The following is a 22,222-nucleotide window of genomic DNA, read 5'->3' on the forward strand; positions in this document are numbered from 1 at the left end:
AGCTACGGTCATTGACTAATCCCTGCATACTAAACTAGACTTCTTGGAACCACATCTGAGACGTGAGCGTTGTCACATCTCGCTCCGACTGGGTTTGAAAGGAGATCGAACTTGACCTCCGTAAGAGTCGCGCCTCCGTTTTCATGGGGTCGGGGTTTGCGCATGCTGAGGCGAACATTGCGAGAAGAGGTCAATTCAGGTGGGATCAGACGAAGTCAACTAACAGCCTTTCTCATATGCTTGATTTCAGTCGGTCACTGTGGTGAGATGAGAGTGCCTTGCTGCTGCAACTCAACCAGTCTACTTCTACCACCAACTTGGACTTCGTTGGTGGTGTATCTATACCGAGAGTCATCTGTTTGACTCCTTGGACTCCATCGATGTATCTGGCGACTATCTACGTAGTAAATACTCTGGTGATGTAATTTTCTGGATGTTAGGGGTGCGGTTGCGTAACTTGACTTCGTTCGAGGGATTTTCTAGTAACCAGTAGTTACTAACTAGTAGTTTGTACTTTGTAGCGAGTGAGTTAGTTAGTAGTAGTCACTAGTAACGACTGACTAGTAGTAGAGGGCCTAGAGGCACTTGCTGTTCCCCGGACCCTAACCGTGTTTCCACTCGATGAAATGCATGAAATCAAGACAATTCTATTCTGCACAACATCGACAGCATGCAAAGTCATTGAGCTCCAGGAATTATCAGATCGCCGAGCAGCGCCGGGAATTCTGTTCTTCTAGAAAAGCGACCGAGCAGGTCCTCCGTCCTCCATCGACGAGGGCAAAAGAGGCGAGGCGAGACGAGACTTGACCGCCAGATTTGATGGGCCCGAACGAGCCAAGCGGAGGAAGAAAGACGCAAGGAAGAGACGATCGACGCATTGCCAGCACACGCAAATGGCCTGACGGGATTCATACATCTGCATCTCTCGTCTCCTCCAATCTCAATGCAGACTCCGGGCGGTTGATGATCGGTTGGCCTAGCTCGTGCTCCATCTGAATGTCCACTGCCTCCACTACGAACTGTCAGGCTGCATCTGGAGGCCCAGCGAATACATGCAGCCCTCGTCATAGTGGTCGCGACAGGCAGCCCTCATGGAGCTCCGCGCCCCGGCAACTCGCCGTGACTCTTTGCCTGCTTTGCATTCTGTATCATTCTGGCGGACGAGAGCGGAGTGTGGGCGATGTTCGAGAGTCCGCTCGATGCTTACAGTATATTCCGGGGGATGCCTCGCTCGCAAGGTCAGAACGTGAAGTACAAGCACAGTTATGTGGCTGTATAACGTGCATACACTCATACAGTATGTGAGTATACAACTTGACCCCATGCCAATCGCTCCCCTTCATTGGCTCAGCGGTCTGAAGCCGTCGGCGCCTCGAATTTGCTTCAAGTTGTCCGAGAGACTGGGGTTGACCCAGATCTGACGAATGGTCATTCTCTCTCCGACAGCGACTCGCCTCCCTTCCTCTCATCTTCTCAGCATCTCAAACAACCAAAACCTGGGAACTTGGGGCCGTGCTATCTCTGCCCTGCGGCTAACAATAACAACACTCCCTCTGTCGATCGGGGGCCTTGGGGTTTTCGCAGCCCGGGACGATCATTATCTATATAGATCGTCTCCCGTGGAGTCCTTGTTCTCCCAACCTTGAACAAGATCGGCCAAACGCGGGGAGACGTGAGACATCACATCCGCTCGTCCTGCGCCAAAATACCGACTCATACATGGAGATGGGACCATAAATTTATCTCCATATCTTTAACGACTCAGCTGGTTTGATCTTTTTGACTTTGGCCAATGCGCTTCAGCAGACATCCCTAGATTCCAGTGGACAATTCTGATCTGATCGGAATCCCCGCCCCAGCCCTTCTCTCTAATGCTCGGCCAAGAGGCCTGTACTCTACCGGCCGGGGTCTGAAGCTGTTCGACAGCACATTATCAACTGGTCTGTGATTTCAAAACAACGATTCGACAACCAGCGACGGTAGCTCACAAGGAGAAAACCATCTGCGTACAACTTTTTCTGTTGTTGATCCGCATCGGGCCAAGAAATGAGCAAGACAGCGTCTCCGACTCTCGCTCATCATCATGGCGCTCCACACCGGGTCTCATACTCATACTAGTCTGCGCCCCAACAAGTCTACGAAAGAAACCAAGAGGAGACCTTCACCCACCGTCTCTCAGACGCCAAATACCGCCGAGGCTGGCCCTCGGGTGATCGCTCAACACTCTGTACAATCAGCAGCGACCGAACGTCCCAAGGCGACCAGTCGCGATGGGAGATTGCCAGTAGCCGCCACGGCCTCAGTGGCCAAGCCTTGCGAACCGCAAAGGAAAATCCCTAACGTCTTTGAGTTTCTGGAAAAGGACAGTGAGGATTCAGAGGCTTCATCGTTCTCCGCATCATCGTCGTCAGAGTCCGAATCGGAGGAATCCTCTGATGAAGAGGAACAAGCGGCCAGGGCAGATCCTCAGGCGGTTGCGAAGATCCAGTCGCCAACACCTCAATCACATCCCCCTCCGCACCCAATACTCGACTCTTCACGATCTTTAGTGAAAGCTTCATTACAACCGGCAGCATCGAGACGTGTTGGTGGTACAACCGTCCCTCCCCCAGCACCGACAGCACCAGCACCCGTCAATAAACAGGTCCTGCCCCGTCGCAGACAACCACCGTCACCAAAAGCATTGCCCACAGAATCCCGGTGTCCCACTGCACGATTTCCAGATGTATCAAGGGTAGATAACATCCACTCAGCACGAGATGCATCATGGGTGCATCGTGGCGCATTCCCACCCTCTCCGCCAAGCAGCCCCGAAGAAAGCACGCGGGTCCAACTTGCATCAAGACCACAACATTCCGATGCACCGAGAGTGTCGTCGGGATACGGCTTGATTGCCTCACAGCTCACTCGGTCGGCCGCCCAGGACCAGGCCGCTTTCCCCCCGCTTTATCGACGCTTCGAAAGTGTGAATCACCGAGTCTTGTTACATCTACAGGATGAAATCGCCCAGATGGAGGAAGATCTGAACACACTTGACGAGTACGAGGAGATTCATCGAGTGGCCACCGCGGAGCAACAGGGCACCAAGCCGCCCCCTGCATCACGCAGAATAGACGTTCAAGCGCAAGCATATTCGTCACTTCACTATCGTCGTATGGATCTGATGGCAGCCCTGATCCAGAAAACCGAGCAATATAGTATGTCATAACTCGTTCGCCTCGAAGAAAAAAAAATAGACTTGAGCACAAAAGAGCATCCTGCTTACAATCCGTACAGATACAGCCCTGAGTGCCTATAGCAAGGTCCTCCAAACCCTGCCCGGTGCATCTGAAGAAGCCATCATCAACTATCGTTCATGGATGAAATCGCACGGGCCCATCGACCCCATAGAAGCCCGCTTCCTGGACCAGACTTCGGATCTCGTGGCCCTGACACCTCGCTTGGCAGCATCTGCCGCCGCTGCACCGGTGTACATGGCTATCATCATCGCCTCTGGCGCTCTCCTGATGCCTCTTCTCGCATTCAGCATGATTCGCGAATTCTCCGGCCGTCTCGTCGTCGTCGCGGTGATTGCCGGCGCTGCAGCAGCCGTTGCCGCAAACTACTCTTCTGGTATTGAAGCTCTTGTGGATTCCCGAGATGGATGGAGATGTGCTGCATTGTAAGTTCACCTCCTCTACCGGTCTATTGCCGGGGGCCCTTGTATGAACATTCAAGCTAACTCCGTTTGATAAAGCTACTTTGGCTTTATGGCCTTTGCTGCTATGCTCATTCCTTGAGAGACAGCTATGTTACTGGGCACCGGCTAAACAGCCGTGCAATGTCTTTTCGTACTTCCATCGGACAAGTCATGAAAGTGCAATTCTCCTGGCCCCCTGCAACTTGCCATATTGAATACAATAAAACCTTGGACCGCGTCGAGTAATCACCTAGCACGCCAAAGCCCAGGACGGTCAGCACTCAAATCAAACTGTTCACTCATGCTTCCAAGAACTTGGTCGCTTGTTTATCGATATCCCTTCCTGTTCCTTCCCAGAAAATCTTGTTCCACCGGGTGTATATGATGATGTAATTTGTTGTTATTCTAACACCTAGGTACCTAACTCTTCCTGCGAAAAGAAAACATGTGTGGTACGAGTTTGGTGCATCGTTTCTCCTTACCATGGACGAGATGGATCATGCATGGTCATTTTCAAGCCCGACCTACTTGGGTCATTGTGTCTTCTCGAGGACGTGGGTTCCTCCATCTCGCGCCCTTGATGTACAGAATCAATAAAAATATTTATGAGTCTCAATGAATTGCTAAGGACGACCCGACCCGTCGAAGCTCAAATGAACTAAAATTTCCCCTTAGGTCTAAGGTTGTTGTGGTGAGTATCTAAGAAAGTAAAAGACAACCAGTCATACGTGGGACTTCCGTGGAACCTTGAAAGCTTGGAATATTCATCTCAATGGATGGATAATATTGATTTCATCTACAATGAGGATGTCTACCTCCGAGATAAAAACTACAAAGTCTGTAGTTATCTCTGGCAGAGAGGAACGGAAGATGTTTCTCCCGCAAGAGGGTATTATCAATCGCTTCTCATTTAGAAACAATCCACGTCCACCGCCGACACTCAAAGTTTACACTTCCATTGGAAGAAAAGGGAAAACGAATAGGTGGTGAATTCGCACATCCAAGAATAAAACAAACATAGGAACCACCACTCCGTCAATAATCTAGACTAGGTCTTACTGTATTGCCTGTCTTGAATCCTGCACCAAGGCGCCTGAAGAAGTTCACCGCCCATCCATCTCAATCAAGACACCAGAGTACAGCCAGTGAGCATTAACAACACAAAGTGGGAAAATTAGAAAAGGAAAAGAAAAGAGGTGGCAAGAACTAGAAGAACTGAGGGTGAATGGGAAAAGGGCATGAAGAAGGAGAACAAAGATGTCGTGGCAAGCTGTAGCTCATAAGAGAAGTGATTGGGGAACCTTGAGTCAATGAGTCGAATCGTACTTAGATTTGTTGAAGAACGAGGTCAATACCCTGATCTAGCGGAAGGCTTTCGTTCTTCCAATGCATCATAATGAAAGAGGGCCCAGAAGGATGGTGCGACCTTCTAGCTTGTTTGCTGCTGAGGCATTGGGGTGCCATTTTGCTTGCCTGGGGTCATACTGCCTTCTTGTGAGGGGCGAGCGTCAGGATTATGCGGTTGCGGAGTTGATGGACTCTGCCTCGACTGAGTGGCAAGCTGAGCAGCAAGTTGGGCCTTAGCAGCCTGGTGCTTGTCGGCAGCATTGCGAGCATACATTGCCGAGGCTGCAGAGTTCATCGCGGGAGGCGGCGCACGATTTGCGCTTGGGAATGGCTGAGGGACGCCCGCATTGGCATAAGGAGTGCGCTGTTGCGGCGCGGCGTGGTAGGCAGGAGGAGCCTGTCCTGGCTGGGGAGTGTATGGCTGCGGAGATTGCGCATAGCCGTTTGAGGGGGCCCGTTGGAATTGCGGCGTGTTGCCGACTTGGTTGTATTGAGGGTTGGGTTGAGAGTACTGCGGAGGCATGTAACCTGGTCTCTGAGACGGCGTAGTTGGGGCACGATGAGCCGTCTGAGCAACATTGAAGGAGCCCCCGACGGAGCCTTGCCGAACCTGCTGTGTGATTTGATGATATCTTGGCTGTGTTTGAGACATTTGGGAATTCGCGGGCATGGCACGTTGAGCATAGGAAGCCTGGGTGTTTTGCTGGTATCCAGCTCGAGCTGAGGAAGGTGTCGAATGTCGATTCATAGAATTAGATGCCGCTGCCGCTGCATTCGTGGCTGCCGCAGCTGCGATTGCTGCCGCACGCTCTTGATTCAGCGTGTAGTCATCCTTCTCCATCGTTCCACTGTAGTCAGGATTCTCAATGACAATTTTCTGGCTAATGTTGAGCTCGTCCAGCTGATTTCCATTGAGCTTTGCCACTGCAAAAGGTGGAAGATTTGCGATTATGGCGACAAGTGCCGCCTTGAGGGTTTCGTAGACAGTCTGCTCGGCTTCTGAGGGAATCTCAACAGAATTCTTGGGGGCAGCAGTAGTTCCCTCATTTGTCGCTGTCATTTCATCTTTCGAAGGGGGTGGTTGGAGATTTCGAATCTTCTGGTATGAGCTCAGCGTGTCCAGCATTTCAGAAATTTCTTGCAGAACTTCATCAACCTCGCGGTCTTCCACTTGCTCTTTGCTGGGTTCGTCTTGAGTGCGATCGTAAACAAAGTCTTCCGGGTTGAACTGCTTGACCATTTCCTCGAGTGTGCTCTCGTCAAGATCACCAATGCTGCCGGGTTGGACCGTCGGCGTGATGACTTCCTCATCGTTGGTGGAAAGCATGGTTCGCAAGCGATTTGCGCCGCGCGTCCCCCACCACATCAGATCTTTGGCGTCATTTTGAAGCACAGCGCCTGAGCTGTCATAGGATGGTGCAAATGATGAGTAAACACCCTGCAACGTAGTAGAATCTCCGCCTGTCCAAATGGCAGGATCACCATGTCCTGGACTGCTTCTCGCCTCGGCATGAGACTTCTCAACCCGCGCCCAATAGGAAGGTGAAGACACGACACCACCATACTGCAGCCAATGACCCGCCGGAAGAGGTGTCAGGCAGTAACTGCTCCGGTCTCCTATGAAGTTTCGAGTATCGAACACTGCATCGAAAGGGTCGATCCAGGAAAGGGTCGAGCTTTGGTGACTTCGTGCTTGTGGAGGTTGCAAAGCTGGCAGTCCAGCCCGAGGGACAAAAACCTCGCCAAATGTTCTCTTCTTTGGGACCGCACAGTCAAGATTGCGCGGCACCACTTTGGTGCACATGACCCCAGCAGGCAGCGCAGCTTCACGAAGACTTTCCTGAGCCTCGGCAAATTTCTCGGCTTCGAGTTCGGAGGCCTTTGGGGATAACTTGACCGATTTCTGAAGGCTGGAGAAGAGCTGCTTCGGGTGACCTGGTTGTGAAGGGAGAGAGCCAAAGAAAGTCAGTGCTTGTCGATCTTCGCGAACATTTGGAATCGACGCGAGGTTTTCGGCGGATTGCTCGGCATCGTCTTCCGATTGCTCTGCCTTGACCTCCGCGTGATTGACAAACGATTGACCGATCAGGCCGTTCATGTGCTTCTTGAACGCTGCAATGCGACTCACAACCTCTGTCAAGGTTGTGCCATCAGGTTTGCTGCCGTTTGACTGAGCTTGGTTCTGGGCGCGATCAATGATAGCCCCGGTAGCCTTTTCAATGTCGGCTAGAAATTCTTGTAGAGTATTATAGCGGTCAGATTCAACACGCAGCTTCACATTCGTTGTCTCTGGTTCATTCGAGGTCTTGGCGCGCTTCGTGCGTTGCTTGGATCCGGATGAAGGGAAGGGGTAGGAGAGTACATGAAGCTCATCGTCGTGTCTGGAAAATACGGTTAGAGTGATTCAGCAAAAGTTGCGATTAGTATCTACTAACGCGATCAGCAGGCCTACAAGACCTCTGAGATTCTCGTGAAGTGAAGCCTTCTCATGCGAAGGAATCGAGACATGGGATTCAACGCCTAGGTTCTCGTCCTGGGCAGATCGCTTTCTTTTGGCCGTAGTCGCACCCACTAAAGATTCAAGTTGAGTCTCGCCATTAGTCTTTGAGATGACTTGGGCACTTTCATTCTCGTTTGCGCTCATCTTGGCGCAAGATTCGCCGCGGCGAAAGGAACAGCGGTGCGTCTATTGGTTCGACGCCCTGGGACGACGGATGATCACGTTTTGGCACCGAAGACAATTCGATGAACCAAGAGTGTTCACGAGCCTGAGGTTCCAGAGCGACAGCGCGATGGCTGGTAAAGGTGGTGTTGGCGTGGAAATTACTTATTTTCTTCGTCCAGCAGTGGATTTCGATGACCGGGGCCAGGAAGGAGACCGGGCGAATAACGAGATCGCGACGAGCGGGACCAAACAAGCAGCGGATTGCCTGTCCGGCTCCTAGAGGGCCGAGATTCAAAGACTTTAGTAACGGTGATCGAGATCCAGACTATGAATCGTCTATACGATTGCTCAGGACTGGCGACGAGAGAGCAGAGTAAATAATTTGTGGACTTCGAAAAGTGAAGGCAGCGTTTATGGACTGTCAGATGCGTAGAATGCGCGCCCATCCCAAAAATCGCAGCTCGTGACGATCTAGCACGTGACTATGTCCCGGGCTCTTTCGCGTCCCCGAAGCGCCGCAATAATTTTTGCGAATGCTGGAATTCATCGACTTGACTCTCCCATCGCTAATGATCGAGTAACGCGCTATCCGAGCTGCGTGTCTCCCCCTCTTTATCGTGTCGCGACGTTATCGGCTTGTCAATGCCATGCTTCATGCATGTCATTGGCTTTCAATCATGTCCGCGGCCTCTCGGGGGTACCTCTAAAAAGGGCACAGCTGGCGTGCTCTTCATGTTGCATCGTAAGGCACAACCCCAGCTCCAAACCATTTCATATTCTAAAAAAACTAATCCGAACCCGCTTGTCTTCAGTTACGCCATAATGGCAAGCATGTTGTAGCAATTCGTGCTGGCCTGCTGCAAAGTACCCCCGTAGGTCTCCGCCGCCTACTCAGCTCCCGGTCCAACGCCGAATCTCTGCAGCCATTGCAGATCGATGGTGGAAACGATGTTCACACTTACACGAGCGGCACGGACCGAGAGAGCTTCGAGCCCGATTCATGGAATCTCAGTGATCTCCATGCGTCGACTATCAGCACTTCACTGTCCCGACAACGCACAGGAAACCCAAGCGGTTCGCACATTCCAACACCTTCAGAACATCTTGCGCGGTCACTTCGACAATCTGGGCACTCACTCGGCTCTCATCTGAACACGTCAAGAGACCTTGAGACACTTTCTCATTCGGCTCCGCCCGCGCTACAGACCATGCTTGGCAATTACATCCGTCAGGTCGATCCGCTACTGCCATCCGAACGAGAGGGAGAGGGCTCAATAAATGAACTCAATATGGCACTTAATGATGTCTTTGGACATGACGCCGTGAAATACTTGGATTCACGAGGATACGACATTGGCGATGTGGTGGCATGGGCGTGGATCATGAAAAGCAAGGATGCCGAGCAAGCGATTTCTCGCTTGTTTATTTATTCCACCCAATGTTCGTTAGGCACAAATCATCCTACACCACCGGCACCTCCGTTCATCATTCTGTATTTACTGAAGCAGAAACATGTGACGGCACGGTCTCTTCGATTGCTCCTGATTTATGCTCTGCACTTGGTCAGTGGCCGGCCCCTTCCAATGCAGATAAACAACACGAAGATCGCAGAGGATTATGCGATATCATCATTGGAGGAGTTTTCCCCTCAGATAGACCTCTCGACAGGCATGCTTCTGTTCATTCGACTCGTCCATCACTCTCGAAGAGTCTGGCCCCATGCCATGCCTACAATCGCCAGCGCTTTCTCGCGATTCATGATGGCTACGGATATCGCGAGACCGGAGGCTCTTGGTCTGGATAAATGCAACGCGGACCGTCTGAAGACCAAGAACTTCAATATCTTCCTCCACATTCTGTGCCTACCGGCCAAGATTCAGCCTTTTCAATCCGTCACCTACCAGCAACAGGCGCAATTTGAGCTCCTTCGAGCAATGGCAAATCACAAACCAGTATTGCCTCTCACACGGAAAGGTTATAGAGCCGTCGCAACCGTTCAGTTAGCGCACAAAAAGACCCCAGACGAACGACAATCTGCCGTTCTAAAGGCACCGTCATGGCCACCTTGGAAGGAGGCAAGGCTGGGCATAGACAAACTTCGAGGCAACGAGGGCATGTACAGTCGCACTATGAATGTTTTGGCGCAGATGCGAGAAGCGGGCTACTCCCGCAAGCTTTGGGAAGATGTCTGCTCAATTTTGGCAGGTTGGGATACCGATCAAAGTCCAACGATCCAGACGCGGAGTTTCATGCCCTGGTCTAAGTCCCTGGGGCGGGCATCTCATACAAATCCTGACCATCCGGCTATCTGGACCGCCCGTATCCGTGCCACAAGGACGGTTCGCGAAGCATGGGCCTGCTTCCTATCATACCAAGATCGCAATCTACCGTTGAATAAGGGTGTTTATACTGCAATGGCCGAAAAGCTTATCAATCGGCAATCAGCGATTCAGAGAAGATTCGATGAGTCTGATCACGCATTGCCAGGCGATGGGCGTGAAGTCTACGCTGAGCCTGCATCTGCACGAGATTTGATATACGTTCACACTGAGCCACCTGCCCTTCAAGATTTCCTTGAGCAAATGATTGGCCAAGGCATCAGCATCCCCAGTCATCTGCTGGCTCTGCTACTTCAGACAACCCCAGACTTTCGTGCTGGCTTGCAATACTTGAGTGCAAGCGATCTTCCTAAGGAGCAAGTGGAAGTTCTCACCACGATATTAGGTCACCCTTCCAACTATGAGGAGGCCAAGGCACCCCTACGAGCAATATCTGACGATGTTTTTGGCGCCTTTGTTGGATTTCTCTGCAGATCTTCAAGCTCTGTGATATGCGCTGGGCCTAAGTCTGTAGACCCTGCGCGGCTGCCTATACTTGCCGTGTGCAGCCAGTGGCACCTTCCACGAAGCAAATTGACTGATTTCGAGATCCGTTCACGCCAAAAATGTCACCCAGCAGCTCTGTGGCATGCTGTTCAATTGGCCAAAGCGCGCCTAGTGCCGTGCACTGTTTGTTGGACTCACATTCTAGGCGCACTCCACAAGGCCGGTGACAGATATGTGAAGGAACATCGAGCATGGAGACGCATTTTGGCCTGGCACGAAGCTCTTCTTGCACTAAAGTGGATGAAAGAACGCGATACTGGCTTAAGCCTGGATGGATTTTATGCCTTATGCAAAGTCTTCAATGGGGCTGTCTACGCGGGTTTGAAGCATCCGGACGAGGCCGGACAGGCCTTTACGATCATCCAGACAATCAGTCATAGCGATGGGTATTATGACACCACTGGGCACGATCAATTTGACGCAATGATTGAGAATGGGCTGCTTGTTTTGAAGTCGGAATTCGATTCCCTTGTACTTCCGTTCTCCGCGACATCGAAGCTTGCAGAGCAAAGCATCTTCGCCGAGATGGACGCTGCAGACTCACAACTACGAGTGCCAACAATTCTACACATACCATCTTTCGCCGTCTTGCACCGTTTTGTGCGCGTGCTAGGGGCAGTCGGTGACGACGAAGGCGTATTGCATCTGTTGCAATGGATGAGTCGGTCCGCGAGTTCATTAAACGCCGCTGCTGATGAGCGTTTGAACGGTGACCGAATGCGACGGTTGACTCTGACTGCGATCCGTCTCATCTTGCAGGGCATGAATACTGACCATCTTAAGATCGGTCATGCATCGTCAAATACTGTCAAAGTGCAAGAAGCGCACGACATCATCAGGCAGACTGCTGGCTGGGACTGGCCGAGTGACGAAGAAGTTGAAGATTATTATCAGCGATACAAGTCTGAGCACCAGATGTAAATATCCAAGTGTACTTCTAGACCTTGTCTTCCCACACATTTTGTACCACCAATTATGATACCCTTCTAGTATAGCAGAAAGCTTGTTATACCCCCATGACCGCTACATAAACATCAGGTCACAAGGTCGGCAACCTTGCAGATCACCAGCCACCCTTGACTCTGACTTTCACAAGCGATTCTCATCTGACAACTTGAAGTTACCATGTCTTGGCCAGCGTCAATCACCTTCTTCTTGGAAAGGATAGGTCTCTCTGGTCATCTGGTCTGCTGCTGCCAATAAGACGGTCGAGGCCCTGACATGACACCATTGGACTCTTTCCAAGCTCCAACAGATACACACAGATGGTGCAGATCGCATGAATTGATACAGTGCCCGATCAGGTATGGGCACTTGAAAGGTACATCACACTACAGATATTGAGAATCGACATAGATACTTCCATATTTGATTTTGAATGTCTTCCTACCAAACAGACCATACGGCATACAGCAGTCTGAGGTGAATGAATGGAGCTCCGCACGGCTCGGCAAGCGTCGGCGTCTCGCGAGAAGCTTTCCCCACACCCGCCCGAGCTTCGAGCATGTCGCAGCATCCAACGTTTTGTTTCACTACTATTCGACTTCCCTGACAGAGAAGTCTCGACCTGCCCACAGTTTGCACAAAGCATTCCATATCAGACTTCAGGTCTTTTAACTCGCGATGGCGACGGCGACCCTTTCCCCGCGGCTCATCCGTCTCACAGGCCTCGGTCATCTTTCTCGGCCGACCGTCTTGTCCTCTCGTGCATTTGCTGCCCGATACAGCACGAGTTCTGAAGACGAGATCATCAAGACACAGCAGATTCCGGCGCCGGGCTCAGGACATGTGCGCGTCTTACTGCTGAATCGACCCAAAGCCCGAAATGCCATCTCGCGACAATTGCTGGAGACACTTGCAAAGCAAGTCGACTCGATTGCCGCAGAGAACGGCAATGGACCGACACGGGCACTGGTTGTCGCCAGTAATGTCGATGCCTCATTCTGTGCCGGCGCTGACCTCAAAGAGCGCGCCAAGATGACTCCAGCGGAGTAAGACAGCGCTCGTTTCTTTACTTCACGAGAGAATGACACCTGTTGCTAACACTAGAACCGTTGCTTATAGGATCGAACAATTCCTCGAGAAACTCCGCGCTACCTTTAAGGGTCTTGCCAATCTTCAGATCCCTACCATTTCCGCCATATCCTCTATGGCACTGGGTGGCGGTCTCGAACTCGCGCTGTGCACGCACCTGCGCGTATTCGGCTCCAGCTGCACCGTCGGCCTCCCAGAGACACGACTGGCTATTATCCCAGGCGCAGGAGGAACTTACCGCCTTCCAGCATTGATTGGGCCGACGCGAGCGCGCGATCTCATTCTCACAGGCCGTCGAGTGTCTGGTCCCGAGTCATATTTCATTGGGCTTTGTGATCGCCTAGTAGAGGTCACGCCGGAGGAGGGACAGCAGGAGGGCGTTGCACGCGAGAAGGTGCTTCGAGAGAGTATCAAGCTGGCTCTGGATATTTGCGAAGGTGGCCCAATTGCTCTTAAGCAGGCCTTGTTGGCCGTACAGGGTTCCACCCTGGGTGAGGTGTCTGAAAATCGGGCCTATGAGGGGGTCATCGAGACCGAGGATCGATATGAGGCTCTGCGCGCCTTTGCCGAGAAGCGCAAGCCCGTCTTCCGGGGCCGGTGAAAGGAAGCTACCTACTCTTGAGTCCTCAGTTCACATGATGCATTGTAAACTTAACCAGTTGAACCAATTTGAAGACACATATCGTCTGCTCCCGTTAATGTGGCCGTGTTGTCCGCTCATCAAGTGAGTTCTTGGTAGAAGGAGCCTCTTTCCAAGGTTTAGGACTGCCCTCTTAGTGTTTTAATGACAGATGCACTGTGCCGGGCATACGGCAAAGTGGTCTCGGTCACATGGCCATGTATGTGTGTTCATCCGGGAGTGGGTATGTAGCTTCATGTATCTTTGGTGACCCTGAGCTTTGAGGCCTTTTGAGTCATACGTTGTTCACCCATGGTTGTTACAGGCACATTCTCAGCATCCGTGGGACAAGGATGACCAGGTTTCAATCGACACAGAGCTTCTAGGTGCCTCTTGGAAGCTTACTTCTATCGACGAGGCACCGACCGCTGTGACGGGTCCAAAGTCTACAAACGCACCGAAATGTCCGTGTCAAGTCTTAAAAGGTCCAAGAAAATCGCGTTCAGCCTGGAACCCTGAAGTCACCCGTTAGTGACAATCCCTCGACTGAATCGAAATGGAAGTTCCTGCCTGGGACCATATTGTAGAGCAGCTTTGCGTCATGATCACCTCAACCTTTTCGCTTTTGAGCCTCGAAGGCTGAGCGATTTGTTGCCCGCACGTCTGATCGGGCCAAGGCGATCTCCAGAACTTGCCCATCGAGCGGCGCTGATTGCAGGATTCGTGGGGACAGTCCTCCTGAACGGCTCTTCTACCCCGAGAAAGGGTCAGGTCTCGGGACCTGGGTCACGTTGCCCTGCTGCATGTCCATGCAGGCATGCACAGTCTCGGAAGCTCGTTCCTCTAAGACTCTTTGTGATGGGTCTCTGATCAACAGCCAAGCCAGAGAGACAAGACAAGAATGAAGATCGAGACATTTTCCACTCTCCGGAATCTCGACTTATGAGTCACGACCGGGAAATGGCCGACATTGCACTCATCCTGTGGTTCAGCTCAACTTGGGGCCGAAACCCGCCCTGTTTGGACTTTTGTCTTGGGAGCCTGGGTTCCTGCATGCGACCAGGGCTATAACACTCTCTGTGGCGCAGAGCTCCCATCCTGAACCATGGGCCCACCGGTCACTCTGTCAGCCTTGGGCACGGCTCACTGACCTTGACAATGTTTTTCCCGACCATTCGACGAGACCAGTGACCAGCTGGGCGCACGATTCATCGAGTAATCTGCAACGGGCCGAACTCCACCCAGCCAGTGACGGTGCCCGTGCCCAAGTGCCGCAGCCGTGAGGCCCGTGACGTGCGTCGGGGCATTCTGAGGTCTGTGGCATTGAGAGTTGAATGGATAAGAAGAAGAAGAGGAAGAGGAAGAAGGAAAAGCTCACAGGGGGATAGTTTCTTGGTGGACCTCTCCATTTTGAGTGGTATAGACAGGCGCTGATCGATCAGCGGTCGAATGAGGTCTATGAGATTGAACTTTGAAGTATACAAGGCTGTGTCTCGTATTTGGGACAAACTTGGCAAGCACGACTTGCACCAGGGATTGATAACCGCCGCATGAGTACAACGTACAGACCTACTACTGGTAGTGGAAGTACTTCCAAGTAACTAAGGTAGGTAGTAGCTGCCTCATGCAAGTAAAAAGTAGAAGATACTTTGGTTGTATTATACGCCCTACGGGGCGGTTGGTACCTGATAGTCCCTATCAGATTCCCAGATACAACACTCGTGCAATCGAGGCATCATGGTGTTCGTAGTACTCCCTGTCATCTGGATAGGTCAGGAGAACAAGCTATGGATCCAGGACCCAGGAAAATAGATTTCCTGAGAGAGTCATAAAACAAGAAACTCAGAAAAGGCAGTAACTAGTACATGATGTTCCTGTTCCAATAAACCTGTCCATCAGCCGGGGCAATCACCCCGAAGGGTCCGCCCTAAGCATGCATCACCTGCAGCCACCACCCTCTCCCCTCGTGTGAAATCCGCCTTCCTCCCTATAAAGACGATGCGACGCTCGCACCCTTCTTCATTGCTTCAACTCTCTCTCCGCCTTTCTCTCCGCCTTCTCAACACCATGCTGCTGTGAGAAAAAGCTTGTCCCGCCTTTCTCATAATGAGCCACCATCCATCCGTCAAGCAGTACGGCTTGACGCAGATCTATGCGCCCCCACGCGGAGAAATCCCCACTGTGGATATCGTTTTGGTCCACGGTTTGAATGGCCACCCAGAAAGCTCCTGGACCAGCAAGACTACCGGCTGTTTTTGGCCAGTCGATCTGCTACCTGATGTCCTTGGGCCTCTGCGACCACGCATTCTCACGTATGGATACAACGCGAACGTCGTCGCCTTTACAGATGGCGCATCCCGAGACTCAGTCGTGAGCCACGCAGAAACGTTGGCATCCTCTCTCGCTGCGAATCGAAATGTAGGTCACCTGCCGTCTGGTGGTAAGAGGGTTGGTTGTCTTTCGGCAACCTTTGATGCGAGACCGAAGACTGATCCTTTTTTTTTCTGTTTTCTAATTACAGCTTCGAAGTTGCCCTAATCGTCCCATCATCTTCATTTGCCACTCTCTTGGAGGCCTTGTGGTAAAACGCGCTCTGATCTACTCCCGCAGCGTTTCAAATGAGAAAACCGAGCACCTCCGCTCCGTGTATGTCTCAACCTTTGGCATTCTCTTCCTCGGCACCCCGCACAATGGCTCAGACATGGCCAAATGGGGTCTGCTTCTGCAGAAAATCTGTACTGCAGTGTTGCCAAAGAAGTTCATGGAAGGTTCGCCCCAATTGATTAAGTCGCTGCAGACCAACAATGAGACGCTGCAACACATCAACAGTCTTTTTGCGGACATCATGAGCCGATTCCACATCTACTTCTTCCACGAGACTCGCTCCATGGACGTCAAAGGAACGCGCGAGGTGATAGTTGACGAGTCTTCAGCCGCGCCATACTTTGAGGGCGTGGAACGAGGTGGAATCGAGGCGGATCACAGTCATATGTGCAAATTTGATGACGAGAATTCCCCGGGTTATGAAGTGGTTGCCGAGGCCATTCTTCGCTATTCTCGTGAGGCCCCATCGGTGATTGCTGATCGTTGGATCGAAGAACGCAAAACCCGCTCCCAAGAGAGACAGGCCAAGGCACGAGAGCTTTGCGGTCCGACAGACGACCCCCTTGGTCAGAGTACGTCAGAATTGAACACACGAGCTACCGGTAGGAACACCCATCTGCTTCCCGCCCCGGAAGAGTCTGTTACTTTGAAGGATTATGAGATTGAGGAGCCCGCTACTTGATATATCCTTGCCCAACAGACCATTTGCTCTAGTGACAGCCTTTATGGTTATCGCAAGGCCACGTTGCTTTACGCTGTGTCTGGGAGCTCCATCCTCCTGCAGTTCCTGCTCTTTCGAGCTCCTACTGCTCCGAGCATGTCATCCCTTGAAATTGTCATCTGTATCTAAGTCACTTTCTGTTTTGGGTGAACGTAGCGGGCCCCATCACATCAATCCCTTTTGAATGAGTCCATCGCAGTCAATATGCATATTCACTTCCTTGAACATATATCTTCTCTCCTTGGTAGTCTGATACTGACTGCCCTCCATAGGCCATCATTCTGTGCCGAACCTTGTCCGCGGAGCTGCCACCGATGGCCGAGATCCAACGGTATCTGGGGTTGGCCAAAGCGATGCCTGCCATCCACTCTCTCGGTCTCTGATTCGTAAGTCTGCCTTTCGTAAGATCGCGAGAAGATTATGATGCTCTGAGACTCACTTTTAATGCGAATCAGACTTTCCGTCTCAACGAGAGCCCGCACTATTCGTCGTTCCGCCAGGTTTTCATCCCAATGCAACATTTGTTGGTATGGAAAAGGCACTCGAGGAACTCCATAAGCGATTATACAAAGCCAAAGCCCGTGCGAAGGGTACGATGGCTGTTTTGATCACTGGTGTTCCCGGCTCGGGAAAGACACATCTTGCAAGACAATATGTGTTCACCCAGTGTGAGTGCTATCCAGGCGGAATATTCTGGGTGGACGCAAAATCTCGGGAGTCTATCTACAAATGCTTCTGGGAGATCGCTCAAGCAGCTACCCTCATTGACCCCAAAGAGGCTGATGAGCCAAAGTACCAAAAGCCCCAGACATACGTCGATGCCGTCCGCAACTGGCTTCAAGCGCGCCATGACTGGCTTTTGATCTTTGACGGCATGTTGTTCGACACCGACAAAGACATTAATGAATTCCGCTCGTTCCTGCCATGGAGCACGCGCTGCAGTGTCATCTACACTTCTATCAATGCCAATCTGCGCAAGAAACAGCGATTGTTCGAACCTTATCGCCTTTGTGTGCCTCGTTTGGAGGTCGAAGACGCTTGCCGGCTTCTCTATCGAGACCTGAGTATCAGAAGGCCGACAATCGAGCAGTCCGCCAAGGCCGCTCAAATAGCAAAGTATCATGACTGCTTACCTCTGGCTATCCATGCAGTCGGACACCGCCTGAATGCGACTGGAATGAGAATAGAGAAATATCGACTCAAAGGTCAGGTCACCGACGAAAAGCTCGCGGAGCCTTTTCTAAACATCATGAATGACCTGTATCGCCTCGAGCAGCGTGAAGCTTTGAATCTTATCAATTTACTTTCCTTCCTGGGTCATCAAGTCCCTGTTGGCCTGCTCGTTTTGGGAAAATCCATAATGACGACTGAGAACGCCGAAATCCTGTCCAGTGCTCAGTCTGGAGAGGAGCCCAATATTGACACCACATTGGGCACACTGATCAGTTATGGACTGGTGGAGCGAACATCGGATCTGGACATCCATTCCCAATTAATAACCTCATCTCAGTACTCAGGCGACGAGATACAGACCGACCCCAGACCAACCCCACCATTGACAGATTCCTTCACCGAGAGCAGTCAAGAGGAATTCTTTTCCCTGTATCGAAACAATTCTGAGGGTGACGTCGTCAAGATTCACAGCGTCGTGCAGACCTTTTGTCGGAATGAACTCAGATCGAAGGACGATGATCACTCGGAGGTTATCAAAAGGACACCCGGGTTTTACGACTCATGGCTCATTGTCGCGACACGCTTTCTATGCAGATCGTACGAGATGGCCCGGGAAAAAATGAGCCATTATAACGACTGTGGGCTTGTACGTGACTACCGAGAATATGAGACTCATGCGTCCCGCCTTGTCGAGCTTTATCCTCGAAGATCTGTGATAGATAGCCACCCAGCGGTGCTTCGTGAGGCGCGTGAAACGTTGAAACAGTTGATGCGGAGCCTCAGTAATGAGATTGAGCGTATGTCTCCCAGCTCCTCGCAAGAATCAACTCGTAATCAGAAATCAGTGTTCGACCGAAGCAGCAGCTCATCCTCCTCGTTTCCTGAGTCTTCCCCCGAGGAAGGCTTTTCCTCGCGCCAGTCGACCTTGAACTGGACGGAACCTGGGCTGATTCGAGCAGCATCACCCGAGGAGATGGCGCGGGTCCCTCAATTCAGGTTGGAGCTGTTTCCGCCCCGTCTCTATCACCATGTGGAATCTGGTTCCGATGATGGCTACGAGACGGATGGCGATGATGCAAAAGCAGGGCGTCTGAGATCTCCCGCGTTGTCGCTCCTGAGTCAAAACACTGAACTTCCACCAGACTTGTCCGCTTCTCAGAGCCCACCAATCTCACACGATGGGTCCCAGGAATGGCAAACTGTTCAACATCACTCAACGGTCCGCCCGTCAGAGCATCTGCGGCAGGGTCAGAGATCAGGCGGGCCTCGGCAATTTCGAAGTCCACAATTGGATGCTCCGTTAGTCCAAATTTCACCAGTCGAGGGCAGAGGATCATCAAGTCGCACATCATCTGGGCAGAGCGGAAGTAGCTCCAGTGTTTCTACACTCACTGCCGAGTCTGCCCTGAGTGCCATGAAGAGAATCAATCAAAGACAGGCTTCGTCAGGAAAGAGAAGCATGTCTGAATCCAGCGTTTCATCGGCAAGCATCGAAAACATGCCTCCATACGACAACAGGGCTACTACACGGATGCCGGTTGCCGACGAGATATCATTAAGGCGTCCAGCATCCATGCCTATTTCCACCACTGCAGACGCACCGTCGAATGCCCGGACGATTGCATCTGCAGAGCTTGATGGTCACACGGGCCGCATGTTTGGATCCCCGCTCGCCCATGAATTGATGTCTCACGATATTGTGGCCGATGAGATGAGCCAATCCGCCTACCGAGAAGCTGGTCATGAGGAGCTCACTCAGTCTTTGACGGCACTGGATGTCCATGGCGGAGAAACCACTCTTACAGACTACCGGAGCTCTTCTTTGCAGGCTACTGAAGAAATGTCTGTCAGTACGCCGACCCTCATTCCCCAAGCGATTGCTGTCAGCAATATTTCCGCAAGCACGCCGTCTCTCTTCCAATACGCTCCTTCAATCTTGCCATTGGACCATAACGTATCAATCTCTGTCTCGCCTAATCGCCCCTTTCTGCAGCAAAATGCCGCGGCAGGGATCCCAACGAATTCCGCAAAGGCTCCCAACCCCCTAAGAGTCGCCCATCCGTCCGCTATTCTGCCTGGATCTGTACCCTTATCCAGTGCTGCGTCTGACTCGATGCTGATGGGAGAGCGTGAGCGAGTAGGCTCTGAGCCTTTGTCTCGTCTGTCCTCGACCATGTCCACCCAGTCCTACGCGACTGAACCTGTCCGCTCGCCGCCTCAGTTCTCACCGCCGTTCGTCTTTGGTAGCCCGTCTGAGGTGAGCTCACCTCTTCCGATGGCGTATCAGGGATCGCTTACAGCGCCTGGTTTTGGTGGCAATAGCAGTGCCGTTCAGTCACAGCAGATTTACGCACTGCCTGTGACAACGCACGGAAGGATAGGCTCGGTTGACGAACGACTCGGAGGGATGAGTCAGATGGCGAACTCAGGGTCGGAGGTTGCAGCGTTCCTTCCTTTTGCGGGACATCGCATCGACGTTCGGGACCCACGGGTGAGACTTCAAGAAGTGGGAAGATTTCAGACGCCGAGGAATATCCCCTCTTACCGTCTTTATCATCCCAATGTTTCGGGCCCACTTGCTTTGGGGCATGAACAAGTGTATGTGCCGGTGCGGACGGCTGCCATGCCTTTCGTGCGTCCAAGGAGTGGGAGTTCTCCTGCAAACCCCAACCGTACCTCCTTGGACCGAGGGTTTTGAACCAACAATGTTGGGTTTTCCCTTTTTTGTTCATTGTTTTTCATTCCGTCTTTATAGCGTCCTATAGGGGCAATTGCATTAGCGTGGGTGTCGTTTTTTTTTGGCTCTCTTCGTCATCTTCCGTCAGGGCTGATCAGCTCTTACCCAAGACTCAGGGCCGTGTCGAGAATCGGGATGACACAATCGTGCTCAAAGAGAGATACCATATAGATATAGAGAAACTATGATGCGTCTAAGGGCTATGAAGGAGACACTTCTTCCTCCTCCACGTAATCAAAGATGTAATTTCAAAATGAACTCTGCTTTGGAAGGTATTGAGGGCCCCCGTGAAACCTTGTGTTGACTCCTTCAAGATGTCTTTTCCTGTCTTTCACACTAAGAAGGAAGCTTTTAAGGTAGCCATTGGCCGACGGCGGTGTCATGTTTGCATTGGAATAGCGAACCAGAAAGATTTCATATCATAATATGCTGGACCAATACTAGGTATCGCGAACCATGAAGTACGTTACTCTCTTGTCAACGACTTTTGCTCACCCATCAATCGGCTTGCGAGGTTCGGAGTATCTTGACGACCTTCTCTCATTATGAGCATAACAACCTTGCTCACATCGATTCTATGCAGGGCACGGTATAGTTCAATACCTCCATTGCTCTAACAGGAGGTCCCCTTAATGTTGAAGGCCTAGAGGCCGTAGGCTGTGAGAGAGGGAGAGCTTCATGGATCAGGTCTAGGCCATTGCTATTATTATTATGACACACGGACCAAGCGTCGTTCCGATCGGTGGGGGCCTCAATCATAGCCGATTGCCAATATCGTGGACCAAGATATTTGCATGACATGTTCAGTCAGTGTCCGCTGTCCAGTGAGTAGTAGTACACCACTCAGCGCTGTGATTGTCACCATTACGCAGGTCACCAATGCAGGGCGTGGTCATGTCAAGGAATGGAGGAGCAATTGTGGAGAAGAAGGGTAAGGGGCTGTCTTGCCGTCGTGATGGTGGTGGTGGTATTCGTGACTTGGTCTTGATGCGGATGGTGGGTGGTGGGTGAAGCTTGACGTCAGAGCGCAGATGATGCCGAATGACGTCGGACATTATTTGCACTGGGAAGAGGAAATCTCCACACGAAGTATTAGAAGGCTTTGTTGCAGCTATTTGACAACGACTCTTCTGCTTCTCACATCACCTCAAATTTCAAACCGTTCAACCCTCTCTGAGGCTATCTGCAGCTGTAACCAACAATTCTATTACTTCTCTCAATCAACCACATCACCACCACAACCCAGCAATTCATCATGTCTGCTACTCGCTTCGTTCCCGCCGTTCGGGCCCGCATGGCCACCATGGCCCCCAGCTCTATCACTATGCGTTCCATCTCCTCTAGTGTCCGTCTGGAGAAGGGACCCATCGATGCTACCAAGGATACCCTCAAGCAGGCCGACCGTGTGGTCTCGGATGCTGCCGTCAAGGGCATTGACCTCGGAAGTACGTTTCAAGAAGGACAGCTAGCATGCGCTGAAAGATTTTGGATATAAGACTGGACCGCTAACCTGTGGCTCTTCGAACACAAACAGAGGAGGCTTCGCAGAAGGTGAAGGAGAGCGTTGGTGTGTCAAGTGCTGAGGCCGAGGCCAAGGCCAAGGAGGTCAAGGGAGAGGCTGAGGAGACCATGGGCAAAGCCAAGGGCTCTGCGCAAGAGCTCGCCGGACAGGCCAAGGGAAAGATGGCCGAGGTGGAGGGTCAAGCCAAGCAGGCTAAGCGTGAGCACCTCGGTTAAGTACGCTGTGCGTCTTTTCTC

General features: G+C 51.8%; 7 protein-coding genes across 7 annotated transcripts; 5 read left to right on the forward strand and 2 right to left on the reverse strand.

Moving 5' to 3' along the window:
* Positions 1–2,083: 2,083 nt before the first annotated feature.
* On the forward strand, positions 2,084–3,779 carry N7539_001882 (uncharacterized protein; the record flags this gene model as incomplete). Its single annotated transcript, XM_056931485.1, has 3 exons — positions 2,084–3,197; positions 3,277–3,661; positions 3,737–3,779. 3 exons carry the CDS (start codon positions 2,084–2,086, stop codon positions 3,777–3,779), a joined length of 1,542 nt encoding a protein of 513 aa, XP_056793516.1.
* A 1,329-nt stretch (positions 3,780–5,108) lies between these two features.
* N7539_001883 (uncharacterized protein) lies at positions 5,109–7,670 on the reverse strand (the record flags this gene model as incomplete). Its single annotated transcript, XM_056931486.1, has 2 exons — positions 5,109–7,407; positions 7,462–7,670. The coding sequence occupies 2 exons, from the start codon at positions 7,668–7,670 to the stop codon at positions 5,109–5,111; spliced, it is 2,508 nt and encodes an 835-aa protein (XP_056793517.1).
* A 679-nt stretch (positions 7,671–8,349) lies between these two features.
* On the forward strand, positions 8,350–11,497 carry N7539_001884 (uncharacterized protein; the record flags this gene model as incomplete). Its single annotated transcript, XM_056931487.1, has 2 exons — positions 8,350–8,388; positions 8,504–11,497. The coding sequence occupies 2 exons, from the start codon at positions 8,350–8,352 to the stop codon at positions 11,495–11,497; spliced, it is 3,033 nt and encodes a 1,010-aa protein (XP_056793518.1).
* A 702-nt stretch (positions 11,498–12,199) lies between these two features.
* Positions 12,200–13,211, forward strand: N7539_001885 (putative mitochondrial methylglutaconyl-CoA hydratase (Auh); the record flags this gene model as incomplete). The annotated part of the gene is made up of 2 exons (XM_056931488.1): positions 12,200–12,567; positions 12,641–13,211. The coding sequence occupies 2 exons, from the start codon at positions 12,200–12,202 to the stop codon at positions 13,209–13,211; spliced, it is 939 nt and encodes a 312-aa protein (XP_056793519.1).
* A 2,124-nt stretch (positions 13,212–15,335) lies between these two features.
* Positions 15,336–20,425, forward strand: N7539_001886 (uncharacterized protein; the record flags this gene model as incomplete). Its single annotated transcript, XM_056931489.1, has 4 exons — positions 15,336–15,647; positions 15,751–16,405; positions 16,827–16,940; positions 17,010–20,425. 4 exons carry the CDS (start codon positions 15,336–15,338, stop codon positions 20,423–20,425), a joined length of 4,497 nt encoding a protein of 1,498 aa, XP_056793520.1.
* Positions 20,426–21,267: 842 nt separating this feature from the next.
* Positions 21,268–21,519, reverse strand: N7539_001887 (uncharacterized protein; the record flags this gene model as incomplete). The annotated part of the gene is made up of 1 exon (XM_056931490.1): positions 21,268–21,519. One exon carries the CDS (start codon positions 21,517–21,519, stop codon positions 21,268–21,270), a length of 252 nt encoding a protein of 83 aa, XP_056793521.1.
* A 200-nt stretch (positions 21,520–21,719) lies between these two features.
* N7539_001888 (uncharacterized protein) lies at positions 21,720–22,201 on the forward strand (the record flags this gene model as incomplete). The annotated part of the gene is made up of 2 exons (XM_056931491.1): positions 21,720–21,909; positions 21,999–22,201. 2 exons carry the CDS (start codon positions 21,720–21,722, stop codon positions 22,199–22,201), a joined length of 393 nt encoding a protein of 130 aa, XP_056793522.1.
* Between the last annotated feature and the right edge of the window lie 21 nt (positions 22,202–22,222).

The sequence above is a fragment of the Penicillium diatomitis genome (genome assembly GCF_028827545.1).
Source record: "Penicillium diatomitis strain IBT 30728 chromosome Unknown utg000002l_segment0_segment0, whole genome shotgun sequence".
Lineage (NCBI taxonomy): Eukaryota > Fungi > Ascomycota > Eurotiomycetes > Eurotiales > Aspergillaceae > Penicillium > Penicillium diatomitis.